General features: G+C 32.9%; 1 protein-coding gene across 2 annotated transcripts; it reads left to right on the top strand.

The window, feature by feature from the left end:
* Positions 1–1,240: 1,240 nt before the first annotated feature.
* On the top strand, positions 1,241–4,934 carry LOC129216213 (zinc finger matrin-type protein 1-like). 2 transcript variants are annotated; one of them, XM_054850402.1, is made up of 2 exons: positions 1,241–1,347; positions 3,504–4,934. In XM_054850402.1, the coding sequence occupies exon 2, from the start codon at positions 3,510–3,512 to the stop codon at positions 4,587–4,589; it is 1,080 nt and encodes a 359-aa protein (XP_054706377.1). In that variant the 5' UTR covers positions 1,241–1,347; positions 3,504–3,509; the 3' UTR covers positions 4,590–4,934. The 2 variants fall into 2 exon arrangements, with proteins under 2 accessions (XP_054706377.1, XP_054706378.1); XM_054850403.1 differs by having other exon boundaries at positions 1,347–1,376.
* The last annotated feature ends 8,949 nt before the right edge of the window (positions 4,935–13,883 follow it).

The following is a 13,883-nucleotide window of genomic DNA, read 5'->3' on the forward strand; positions in this document are numbered from 1 at the left end:
GCATTTTGCATTTTGCATTTTTTTTTTTCATTTTTGTCATTTATTGTACATTATCTTTATTGTAAAAGCTCGCTTATTTGGTTTCCGCTGAAAAAAAGGAGCGAAAAACAGTCTACTTCCAACATTGTTTCCTATTGTTAGTATTGAATCCACCACACATTTCTTCAAATCTCTCGAAAACCCATTTCTGTAGATACTGCCATTTACCTGCACACGGCAGTATATGCAATAAACCTAGAGCCCGATTATGACATCCTGAGGAGCTCATGTTATGGACTCATCAATCTAGAATAGACAATTACCGTGCTCGAGGCAGATGTCCTCTCATTGAAGCTGAGATTCCAACAAAATGGTAGCTAAAGAGTCATTCCTAGTCAAGTGTACCCCACTCGACCGTCTCCGATTTGCTTAAGTTCTATAAAGGTGCAAAGAGGCATCTCTTTGCTACATCCTGCATCAAAAATATAAAAACTGTAGTTCTCAAGTACTGTAACATATTACTTGAGACAAATTTTTGGGACTTGTATATTTCATATTTTACTATTTATTTAACCCCCAACTTAGTATTTTGGAAGTTCTTTTGTTACTGCTTGCTTTTATCTTACTTCTACTGCGTACTGTTAATTTGTTTATCACGAGTGAAAAATATTACACTTCCTCTATTCTTATTCTTTCTCTGCACTACTTGAGATTCAAAAAAAAAAAAAAAAAAAACTGTTGTTATGCGAAATCGTTACTTGTACAATATTATGTAAATATTTTTTTTAATCTTAAAATAGGTGTTTCTTACAAAGTTGGAACAATTCTGTAAAACTATACAATATAGTATTAAAGTGGCGAAGACAAAGTGCAAACGAAGTGCTATAAATCATTTTAACTGTTCTAGAGTTCTTGAAAGTGTCTCAGAATTCGCTTTAAAATAAATATAGAAATAAATAATCAAATGTAATAATAATAAAATTAATATAAGTAAATAAATAAAGAATTTAAAAAAAACATATGAAATTTCTTTTATTGTGATATTGCATGGGGGTGCACCCCCCTGCTTATAATTCTTTGCCTTTATATTTTTGCATATTTAGTGCCTCACTGTATATATTAATACATGATGTAATCATTCGCTTAGTCAAAAAGTTTTAGTTTGCATTCTTCTCACTTTGTTTCAACATTTTGATCATCGACACGAAATCCAAATTGACTGATAAAAGGTTTTGGTTTCGATACATGAGAGATAATTTTTACATCACGTTTCTCCCGACTTGACTGATAACAAAAAAGATACATTTTGCATTCTAGCGCTAAAACACAGGTCATTTGCGTTTGTGTCTTGAAATACAGGTGTAATAAGTAAGTTGCTTCTTTTTCTCGTCTTTTAGGTAATTGAAAAAAACTTTTAATATTGTGAAATTGATAAATATATGATCCCTATCCATAAATCATTTTCTTAGTTAGTTGCTGCTTTAGTAGGTTATGAATTAAGAATATATTATAATTTTTTAAAACAGAATAGGTATAATGCCGTGCGAAGTAAAAAAGTTGTATCTGCACTTTTTATCAAAATTGCGTTACGATCCAAAAGTGGTTCTTTGTCACATATTTTACCTAAATGCAATGTTTTACGGTCATTTGTGAATGGGAAATGTTTTTTTAAAAAAAAGCTGAAATAGGTGCATCTGTATCAAATACATGGAGGCACACAACTTATATATATATATATATATATATATATATATATATATATATATATATATATATATATATATATATATATATATATATAAACTGCAAATTCTCATTTTTATCTCAAATGTAGATACGATTTTTGCATTTATTACGGCAGTATAGTCAACATTCGTTTCTGAACAGTGGCCGATTTACGGGTTTTGGGGTTCGTAGCAATGCATTTTTGCGGGCCCTTCGTCTATTATAAATATGGTGTAAAATATTTTGAGTTCTCTTCGGGGTCCCTCGTAATTGCGACGCCTGCGATGTGGTAAATCAGCCACTGTTTCTGAATACGACGCGACGCTTTGAATAACTCTTTGCTACATTTAAAAATATAATTAAAAGAATCGCAAAAAGTTTATGTGCCTAAGGTTGATGATAACCAAAGACTTTGTCTCATGTTATAGGGTGATTATTTTCTATTTTGTAATACCTATTTCAGTCGAAAGAAAAATAATAATGAGATCTTACGCTAAAGATTTGAGAATTTTTGAAGTTTTAGCCCTTAAAAAAATTATATTTATTTTATTATGGCTGACAGGTTTTGTGTACTGTTATCCGGAAATAGTAATAATCTTCTAATTCTTTATTTTTCTAATGACCTACTCTTAATTTCCTTAAAGTTTGTTTCCGTGTTGGGGAGTTTTTGCCCTACACTTCATTAAATGTGAAGTAGGAGAATGTGGAGCTTTGGGAAATAGCTCAAGTAAATTATATTTCTTCGAAATTAAAAAAAAAAAAAATTGAAAGCCTATTTTGAAAACTACAGAAGATAAAGATGGAAAAATGTATTTAACAATAGAGCTTGTATCGAAAGGTCATTTTTGGCAGTAAATTTGTGCCTTCAATCATAAGAAGAAAATTATCGCTTGGGCAAAGTGATAATGAAAATATTTTTATAATGAAATATTATATGATTTAATGTAATAAAATTTCCTGAACGGCTACAAGTTTCACGAATACAGACTTCTCATTGTTGTGAAAAAGTTTTAGCTACCAGTGTGAAAATGTATTCAGCTTCTTTGCTAAACGTGTTTACTGATTTTTACACGACGCGTATATACTCGTGTATACACACATAAACTTGTGCATATACTTGTAACTATAAAAATAACCGAAATATACAAATATTAGGGTTATTTGAAATGGTTTTGTATCTATTTTTAAGTATAACCACTTCACCCCATGCTATGACCACTTTCCCCCACTCCATGGGGTAAAGTGGTCATAAATACAAAGGGAAATGAAAGTGTTAGAAAGCTTCTTAAATCAATATTTTTTTCCCTCTAACTCAATGTACCGTGTTCTTTAATAATGCAATGTAAAATAACAACAAAGAAGTTGAAGCGTTTAAAGACTTTATTGTATTTATTATCCACCTATGTGGAAAACCTACGATTTTATGACCACATTACCCCACTAGACCCTACAGAATATCTAAAGTTAGTCAGTTTGAAGAAAATGATTGAACAACATGCAATAAAATGCCAGTGACAGAACGGAACACATTGAGTCCCGTACCGCCACGGGCGTTTTATTGCATATTCTTCAATTATTTTATCTAAAAACAATGCTTTTTAATGTTCTACATAATTCTTATGACAGATCCTTACTGTCGCTTTTGTTTTATTTGTATTTATAAAACAAAATCTAGTGACAAAACTGCTCTAAATGTTTCGTTCCGTGTTCCGTCACATGGTATGGCTCTTTATGACAAATAAACGAAGCTTAGTTAACGATGACAGATAGAAAAAAAATTAACTATTTAATCGTTTCAGGTCAATATGGCAGAAGGTAAGAAATTTTCTTGCGAGAAGAACCCTGAACCTATAACAATGGAAGTTTCTGAGAAGGATTCAGTCATCAACAACTCTTCTGACGACGACAGTGACTTCGACATGCGTTGTGACATATGCGACAAATCGTTCTCTGGGGTCACACCATACGAGCAACACATTAAAAGCAGAAAGCATGCCAAGGCAGCTAAGCGACAGCGCATGAAAGCTAAGTTGATGGACGCAGAAACTGATGAAAATACGAAAGTGGATATCGGTAAGTTAGCTTCATTTGAGCCGTATGAAACATGCGATCCTTGTGAGAAGGAATTTGGAGGACCAGAGGCGTATCAGCAACACTTAACTAGCAAAAGCCACAAAAGGAAATTGGTGGAACATGCTGTACTAGAGCTAGTCAAGGAAGCTGGCAATGTGAACATGGATCTTTTGAAGGAGATGTACAAGCTGAGTAGCGTTAAGCACACAGTAAAAAGTGATAGCCATGCACACAATGATATATCAAATGAATCGACTGAACATGTGCCAGGCTCGGCGCACGACAAATCTTTCGATGATTTAAGCGAAGATACATACGAATGCAAACCTTGCGGAAATGTTTTTACTGGTCTCGCCCCATTCATCCAACATTTAAAAAGTAAGCGACATTCTAAGGTGGAAAAGGAGATGGAATTCTATGAAATGCTAAAATCAAATTCAACTGGAAGAATCAAAAGTTTACCTATGTCAGAAATAGGAAAGCTAATGTCTAGTCTGCAGATTGTTGACGGTATTATTACGTGTGACTTATGCAAAACTTCAGTCAGTGGATATGAAAGCGCCGTAAGTCACGTGAAAGGACAGAGACATTCCAGAAAACTGGAAAATCAAAAATGGAAAAAGGAACACAAAAATAAAGCTTCCATCGGAGAAGGAGACAGAAGGGGTGAACCATCTTTTTCGAATCAGGATACTCCGCTGCCCAAGAAATCCGAATCTGAAAAAAGTGACACCGACGAGGCAAATGAGAATAATTCCACTAATTTCAAAACTGATGAAAAGCAGTTGGTGGGAAAAGAAACCTCCCTATAACTTACTGTAACCAGCAGGGCAGATGTTTAGGATGAAAATAATACCACCATATGGGCTGAAAATATTAATTTGTAACTGATATTGTTATTTAACTCACTTATAATATATTTCGTGGTCAAAAAGAGTAAGTTAACGCAATTCATTGTTTTCTATCAAGTGCAACTAATCTATGCACGTTTATAAATTCTGAAAAGGTAATTAGTCACTTTCTTTTTTACTTTAATATAAGTCGTAAAAACGTTTTCTGCATTCTATTTGTTTAAATACTCTATATTTCTGTGCTAGTCAAAGTTATGTCTTCTGTTTGCTGTTACTAGTATTTTGTACGAAATTGATTAAAAAATGTTTCACTGAAAAAAGTGTTAGTTTGAAATGCATCAAAAACTGTAATTTGTTTTAAAAGGAATCTTAAATAGTTTTGATGTAAAGTGTTTCTCTGTGCAAATACTGTTATTACGCAGAGGATCCCACCCCCTGAGAGCAAAGGCACGACCCCCTTAATGTCGCGAAGACCCCCCCAAAAGCATGAGCCCCCCAAAAAGTGAAAAATAGCCCTTAAAATACCCCCCTAAGAATTTCAATGGCGCAGTCTGCGCCATGACCGGGGGGGGGGGGGACACCTCTGTATTACACTTCAAATAAATTTGTTCTAAGATCGTAAGTGCGTTTAAAAAGCACAAACAAACTTAACACTACTTATGAAAGTTATAGAAAAAATATATTCAACAAGGAAAGGTCTACAGTTTAATGTACAGTAAATGCACCTAGAATGTAAGCAGGTGGCCACCACCAGCTGTAATAACTACTTTATTTACGCCAAAAGTATTACCAAGGGTACAGTAACAATTGTTTTTCCACACAACTATTGTCTCCAGGAATGCTGCAGTTGTAACGTGCACTGTAAAATATAATAATTTTCCTGGGCAGTTACTAATCTTAAGTAATGATTTTATTACTTAAACACATAAAAAAACACGTGTAATGCAACATAGGAGGTGTGATTTCTTTTTTAAATGTATATAAGAGTCTATTTATTTATATGTTTATTTTCTCGGTTAGTTATTTGGTCAATTTCAACCGCTGTAAAGTATTACACTAGCCTGTGATGACATTGGTGCCCTCGAAATTTGAAGGTTTTTGGGGTATTTTTAGTATGCGGAAATCGAACTCGAAGTCGGAATCTTCCTATCACGTCCTATTTATTTTTAAAAGGGGGGGGGGGGGTCGTTAGGTTGGTTCGATAAAAACAGAACATACTTTCGATTTTTTTTTTGTGACGATACAGTTAAAAGTACGTATTTTTTCCCGTTAATAATAAATATCAGATTGTCTTTTTTTTTTTACCAAGAAAAATATATTCTCAAAGTTTTTATTATTAATCAATAATGTAACTACCCTCGTTATCAAGATTCTTTTGCCATGTAGTTCACAAAATTTTAATTCCGGACACATAGAAATTATTTGGCTTTTGAGCAAAATATCAGGAGATGGACCTTTTGGAGATTGGACAAATTTTCAATTTTTTTTGTCACACATAAATTGGAATAAAGGGAAAGCAGATGGTGCAAAGTCAGGTGAGCATGGTGAGTGAAGCAGCCTACTGCGTTAATTTTTTAAGGGCCCTGAGCAGTGTGGTCTTGCATTATCATGTTTCAGGATCAGTCCTTTTCTGCTGATAATAGTGGAAATATTCTTGCCACAAATTGCACCTCCTGATTTCACTTTCTTCCAATTGCTAAAACGCCTTTTTTCGGAGACAAAACTTGAAAATTTGCTTTGTATCCCAGATGAAGCTTCCAGATATTTTGCTCCAAAAATCAATTGATTTTATCTATTCCGGATTGAAAATTTGCATACTAGATGACGAAAGACTTGGGGTAACGAGGGTAATTACTTCGTTGATTAAAAATAAAATCTTTAAACATATATAGGTTAAATAAATAAAATAAATTAATAAATTTTTTAAAAAAAAGGAAAAAACCCGACATTACTTTCCAGTCCCCTAATAGCATTTGAAAAATATTCTGTTACATTTTCTTCATTTTGCTATGAAGAAATGAACCATTGGCAACGACTTAACAAGGACATCTCAAGACAATAAGAGTTTCACTGCGATGCCCCTCATAACCATGACTGGATTATTGAAATAAAACAAATCCAAAACCATTTTTAGCTAAAAGCGCTTATTACGCAAGAGAAAATGCAACTTATTTTCGGTTTCTTCATTTTTATTCGATCAGTAAGTTTTTGAAACGAAAACAAAAAACTAATTTTAATTCTTATATTAAACGAAAATTGACGACTACTATTTGTTGATCAAAAGAAAACTTTCTGAGCGAAATTATATTAAAAAAAAAAAGTATTAATGCATTTAAATTAATTATTTTAAATTGTCTTCTGCTGCGTAAAATGTATCCAAATACACTGTAAGTAAATTCAAAATTTTATTTTACAATAAATCTAAACATACTGTAGAACATATTCTTCAAACACGTTGTTTTTAATTTTACATGTACTCCATTTGAAAAAAAAACTACGATTTTTTTTTATAATTACATTTTTATTTTCGTATAAGTATCTAATCGAAAATTAGCTTTATAATTAAAAAGAAAGTATCAGGGGAAAGTTTGAATTCGTGGAGTCGGACTGATTTTGGAGCAAAGTAGCTGAGGTCAGAGTCGGAAGTCGAATGCTTTAAAATTTCAACAGTTGGAGTTGGATTAATTTTGGGCAGGAGTGCCCATCCCCCTCCCCCCAAGTTCAATGGCGCTAATCCCTCCCCCACCCCAATTTTTCTAAAAACTCTTTCCCTTTTTTACTTTTTAGCTCTCTCTTTTATTTGATTTACTTTTTAAAATATTTTTTATTTATGTTCAGTTTTCCTTTTTATTTAAGTCAATTTTTTAAAAATATTTGTATTTATTTATTTATTTAATTATTATTTGTTTTTTATTTGAAAAGTTCCGTGCTACTCCAATGACATACACACACACACACAAAATAATTTTTTTACTGAAATAAAATATAATAAACAGAAAAAAATAAAATAAAATAAATTGAAATCAAAAAATAAATTTAAATAAATAAATTTTCAAAATTTAAAACTCCTCCCCCCATTTTGACGGCGCAATTTGCGTCATAATCTCCCCTCCCTTGTGGGCAACCCTGACTTTGGGGCAAGAGAGTCGAAATCGGAGTCGGAGGCCTAAAATTACCGGAGCCGGAGGCTGCCATTTGCCTTCCGACCCCTGAAAAATACTAAGTGAATTTTTATTTCACAATGATATTAATTTATTTGATATGTTAACAGGAAGAGAGGGTGAAAATTATGAAACATCGGATTTTCGACGTCAGTAGAAAGAAAGCATTGACAGTCCTAGATTTCCACTAAGTGATGCAATCAACATCACGTTAAGGTGAGCCAGCTGGAATAATAGAATGGGAGGGGGTTTCCCTCTTCTACTTTTATAGAATATTTATAATCTTGTATTTGAGTTCTAATGTCATTTTCAATATTAATTCAGGGTTTGATTTCCTTCCAGAAAAATGTTTGATTGTATCCAGGTGTGCTGGGTCGAAGGTTCTAAGATTTCCGGAGTCAGACTCTGTCATTTTCTCTATGATTCCGCAGTGGTGCCCTCCAAGAGCAAGGGCGCCTCCCCCTAAATATCACGAAGGCCACCTAAAGTAAGAACGTCCCCCCCCCAAAGTGTAAAATACCCCTCAAAACATTCCCCCTAAAAATTTCAAAGGCGCAGCCTGCGCCATGACCCCTCCTCCCCTAGGTGAGCACCCCTGGATTCCGCAACCCTGATTGTATCATTGTAAAAATCAGGGCACTTTAATTTAGTTGCTGCCGTGTCAAAAGCCTTATGTGACAGGGTTCTTCAGTTTATGTCACCTGCAGTACCGAAACACTTTGAACCCAGGTCCGCCATTTCGAATTTTTTTATGGGAGGTAAAAGGGGGTATACTGAATGCACATATTTATCAAAAACTAGAAAAAACCACTCCCACCTACCTGCAAAAATACTAATTTCTCAAAACCAGAAGGGGTGATGGGTATTGATCCCTCCATCCACTCCTATCCCCAACCCTTCTAAATGGCGAGCCTGTAAAATACCTGAGGGAACTTTTTCTCTTTTCTAAACAATGTATTTTTAAAACAAATTAGCATTTAATTCTTAGAATAAAAATTGGATAGCTAAAAGATAGCACTTTTTCAGGACACTGATATAATATAGGCTGCCATATTGTTCTTATCAAAGAAATTTTTAGTTCAGTTTAAATGGGGTTGTATCCTTCAGTCAAATGTACTACTTTTAGTCACTCAAATTCATAGAATAAGCCAAAAAAAAGAGCAAAAAAAAAAAAGAAAAAAAAAACTTTTATTTTCCCAACGTTTATATATTTAAGTAACTTTTATTAATGTTTGATTTTGAAAATAAGCTGTGGTCTTTATGACGTCACATATGATGTACTGTGGCGCATCTCCAATGGCGTGCTGAATGCTTACGCTTGATGTCTACCACGTGAATTAAACATTGGGCTCTACGCTTGCTATCAACCATATTGCTGCCAGTACACGTGAGTAAAGATGCGAATTAAATACTGTGCTCTGTGCTAATGGCATCAGTGAATGACATTTCATCATTTGTGATGTCATGTGCACAAGCGTAAACAATGAAATTGCACCGTTAAAAATTCTTGTTAAAAATATTTAACTTTGTCAAATCATTTAAAAAAATGATTGAATCCTATATTTTTAAGCTAATGTTCTTTCAGAAAAAAATACTTTTAAAATTTCGGAAACGAGCCCATTATTGACATTTAATCTCCTTTGAGAAACATGAATGCATCTTCCTTCAATTTTGCTTTTCTGGCAAATTAAGATTTGAAAGGGTAAATATAGTCTTTTAAATTTCTTGAAAGAAACAAATTTTGCCACGTTGCGACGGTGGCACTGCAAAGAGAGGCGGTTCAAAAATGAAATCAGAGGACGGACGGACGTCACTCAACGGTCAAGCGAAAACTAAGCAATTCGTGACTGTTAAAAAAAAGTAAAATTTTGTTGCTCACATAAACCTTACAAAAGTTTATAAAAGAGAAAAGAAGTTTTCTTTCCTTAAAAAGCAAATTAATACGTTTCTTCCGAAACTCAATACGTATTTAGGAAAGAACTTTGCAAGAGCGTTTATTGTACGATACAGTATACCTCGATGTAACGAATGTCAAGGGACTAGAAAAAGTTATCGTTGAATCAAGGTTATCGTTAAATCGAGGAGCTAGACATTCAATGCTGTCAAATCCAGACCAGTGAAATGTATCATTAAATTGAGGAAATCGTTAAATCGGGTATTGTTAAATCGAAGTTATACTATAATTTAATAATTCGCAACTCCAGCGCTCGAATTCGCAACTCCAACGAACTATAGGGGGCACTGCAGTCACTGTCTAATGGCCGACATAAAAACTAAAACAAACGCATGTGGTAACGAAGAAAATGCTAAAAGTGTTGTGATTTTTGTTCGTATGTATGATATTTTTCGCTTTATTCTTTTTAAATAATTTTCAAAGTCTTGTGGATATTCTGGCCCACGTAGAAAGAAATGAGAATTCAAGAAGCATTACTAAACGTCAAAGATTAATGCAAATTACGTAGTTCGTAGTTCTAAGCAGCTATTTCCATAATGTTGAATTCGATATTTATCAATTCTTGATAAAACTAAATAATAATTGTGGCCTGACAAGAACAACAATTAATGCTAGAAAATTCAATATCTCATTACAAATTATTATCGAAAGAAGATGATACTTCTTTGCCTTGCTTGGCTAGCGCTTATTGTTTTGCATTTGTTGCTGAGTTATTTCTCTCGAATTCCCGAATCGTTTAATTTAAAATTTTTCTGTTTCTATTTTTCTAATTTCTGAGTTACGATTTAATTATGTCAAGTTATGCAAATCATCTACAGAATTCTTAAGGATATATGGTGGTAGTTTTCTTTTCAGTTGATTGACCATTATTTCTTTTTACTTATCGAATTCTGTAATCTTACTACCATTTTATTCCACTCATGATAAAAATTAAAAATGGTTTAACTAAAAATACGAAATCTCGCCAAGGCTACTTTGCTCGCACAATACTAAAACTATAACCCTAAACAAATTTGGCGAAACCTTTCAGCTGAGAATAAAAGGAATAAAGTAAATTCTTTCTAGGTGAAAAATTTTTCATTTTGTTCTACGATAATATATTCAAGAAAATATTTTGCATACCGTCCATTCCAACTAAATGCTGCTGTAAAATACGGTTAGTTAAATTAATTTAAGATTAAAAAAAAACTCATATTCTTACAAGTTCATACAAAACAATAAATTTTTTTACCTTGTATAACGTTATCCAAGTTTGTTAATCCAGTTTTCGCTTTCACTATTTTCAATCAACTCATATTTTGGAAGGAAATAAGGAAAACTAACATTATTTTGAGAAGCTCGAGAATACTACTAAGGGACGAATTAATTTCTGTAGCTGAAAGCAAACTAAGACTCATCGATTGCGTTAATAAATACTCAGAACAAACTGCCTGTGTTTACGTCAACAGACACACGTGGAACGCAACGTGGCAATGTTTTAGTTTCATCGGCAGTTTTGTAAATCACCGCAAGGTAGCGTATTCGAGCGCTGGAGTTCCGAATACGCTACCTTGCGGTGATTTACAAAATTGCCGAAAAAACTAAAACATTGCGTTCTACGTGAGCCTGTTAACGAAAACATAGGCAGTTTATTATGAGTATTTGTAAATGCATTCGATGCATCTTGGATTACTTTCAGCAATAGAAAGTGTTTTGTCCCTTAATGGTATTCTCGAGCTTCTCAAAATAATGTTAATCTTTATTATTTCTTTCTAAAAAGTGAGTTGAGTGTCGTAAATGGCGTGAAATCCTAATCACAAGAAAACTCTGGATTAACAAACTTCGCATTTGCAAGTCTATTCGAAGCATTTTTTTTTTTTTTTGGAAGAGGATTATAAAGTTATCCTCTTTATACCAGGTAAATGTTTTTCTTGTTTTGTGTGAATTTATAAGAATATGGTTTTTTCTCCCCTTTAATCTTAAGCTCAAAAGAAAGATAGTATGCAAAATATTTTCTTGAATATATTATCGTAGAACGGAATGAAAACTGTTTAACGCGCTGAGAATTTCCACCGCCAAAATAGTACGATTATAGTTTAGGGTTATAGTTTTAGTATTGTGTAAGCAAAGAAAACTTGGCGAGATTTTGCTTGTCAGTTGTAAACCATTTTTATTTTTTATCGTGTGTGGATTAAAATGGTAGAAAGATAACAGAATTCGAAATAAAGAAATAATGGAAGATCAATTAAAAAGAAAACTACCGCCATGTATCCGCGAGAATTTTATTGATGATGTATGACAGAATTAAATCATAATTCAGAAATTAGAAACATACGAAAACGAATGTAAAACAATTAGCGCTAGCCAAACAAAACAAAGAACTTTCATCTTCCTCTTTTGATAACACTGATAAACAAATGTTTATTTACATGAAATATTTATAGTGTTCATATGGCTACAATAAAAATGAGTTTCATCAATAATTGATAAATTTCGAATTCAACATCGTGGAAATGGCTCTGCTTACAACTACGAACTACGAAATTTGTATTAATTTCTAATGTTTAGTAATGTTTCTCGAATTCTCACTTCTTTTTACATGGACCAGAATGTTCACAAGACTTTGAAAATTGATTTAAAAAGAATAAAACAAAAAAGTCATGCATACAAACAAAAATTACTAGGCTTTTTAGCATTTTCTACGCTACGGCGTGCGTTTGTTTTACCTTTTTCATCCGCCATTAGACGGTGGTCGCAGTGCCCTCTATAGTTTGTTGGAGTTGCGAATTTACTGAATATAATTTCATAAAAATTGGGAAAGTAAAAGCAGACGACTTTTACTTAACAGTTAAAATATTTCAATTTAATTCATTTTATCGAAACAAAAGAGCTTGGATCGCTCCAACCAAAATGAATTCGCAACTCCAACAAACTATAGGGGGCGCTGCAGCCACTGTCTAATGGCCGATGAAAAAACTAAAACAAACGCACGCTGTAACATATAAATTGCTTCTAAACTCAGGAAATGATAGATATTTTTGTCCGCATGTATGATTTTTTGTTCTTTATTCATTTGAAAAGATTTTTCAAAGTCTTTTGGTTATTCTGACCCATGTAGAAAGAGATTAGAAATCAAAAAGTATTACGAAAGTATAAAATTATGCAGAACACACAGTAAGTTGTTCTGAAGCAGCCATTTTCACGATGTTGAATTCGGAATTCATAAATTTTTGGTTCGCTTCGAACGGCATTTTCATTTTGTACCGTTTTTTCTATACATTAGTACATATTAAGTTCAGTTTCGTGACATTTCCAGCATTTGTTGACATTTTTGCCACATAGTGCACATACGTGGCAGACTGTCAAGAGTAACGTTTAACACTAGATAATTTATTTCTATGACTATATGATTGGATATCCAAAGAAATCATGCATTTAATTCATTCGTCATGGAAATGATTTACCTGATATGCGAAATCTTGTCAAGATACATTATTCTTTCACACAATTTTAAAACCATAACCCTATAAACAGATTTTCGGCGAACTTTTATTTTTTATTGTTCAAATTCTTAACGTTCTTTCTGGATTTTTCAATCTGTTCTGCGATAAATATTTTCAAGAAAATTTATTTGCATACTGTCTATTTCAGTAGGATACTGTAGTAACAAAGGTTATTTAAATCATTTATGTGGAATTAGGTTAAGGAAAAGTGTCCAGTCAATGTTGTTAAGTTCGTTTTTTTTTCATCGAATTGAAAAACTGATATTTATTCAAATTCACTCAGAACAAGATAAATAAAATGTGTACTCACAGTTTATATCAAATATTTTTGATGTTGGGCTGTTGCGGATGACGATTCCAAATGATGAATTACGCAAAAAAAAAAAAAAAATAAATAAATACACATAACAAACTATTTGTTTTGCCCAAAAATGAGCACATGGAACGCAATGTTTTAGTTTTGTCGGCAGTTTTGTAAATCTCCGCAAGGTAGCGTATTCGAGCGCTGGAGTTGCGAATTTCATTTTAAGAAAACTCAAGGAAAGAAGAAACGAAATGAAACGAAGGAACTAACAGACGTAACCATGGTAACAAAACAACAATTTAAATTTCGTTATGAAACTAAATTCCATTCATCTTTAATTCTTGAGCTTAATAA

The sequence above is a fragment of the Uloborus diversus genome, chromosome 2, assembly GCF_026930045.1.
Source record: "Uloborus diversus isolate 005 chromosome 2, Udiv.v.3.1, whole genome shotgun sequence".
Classification (NCBI taxonomy): Eukaryota; Metazoa; Arthropoda; class Arachnida; order Araneae; family Uloboridae; genus Uloborus; species Uloborus diversus.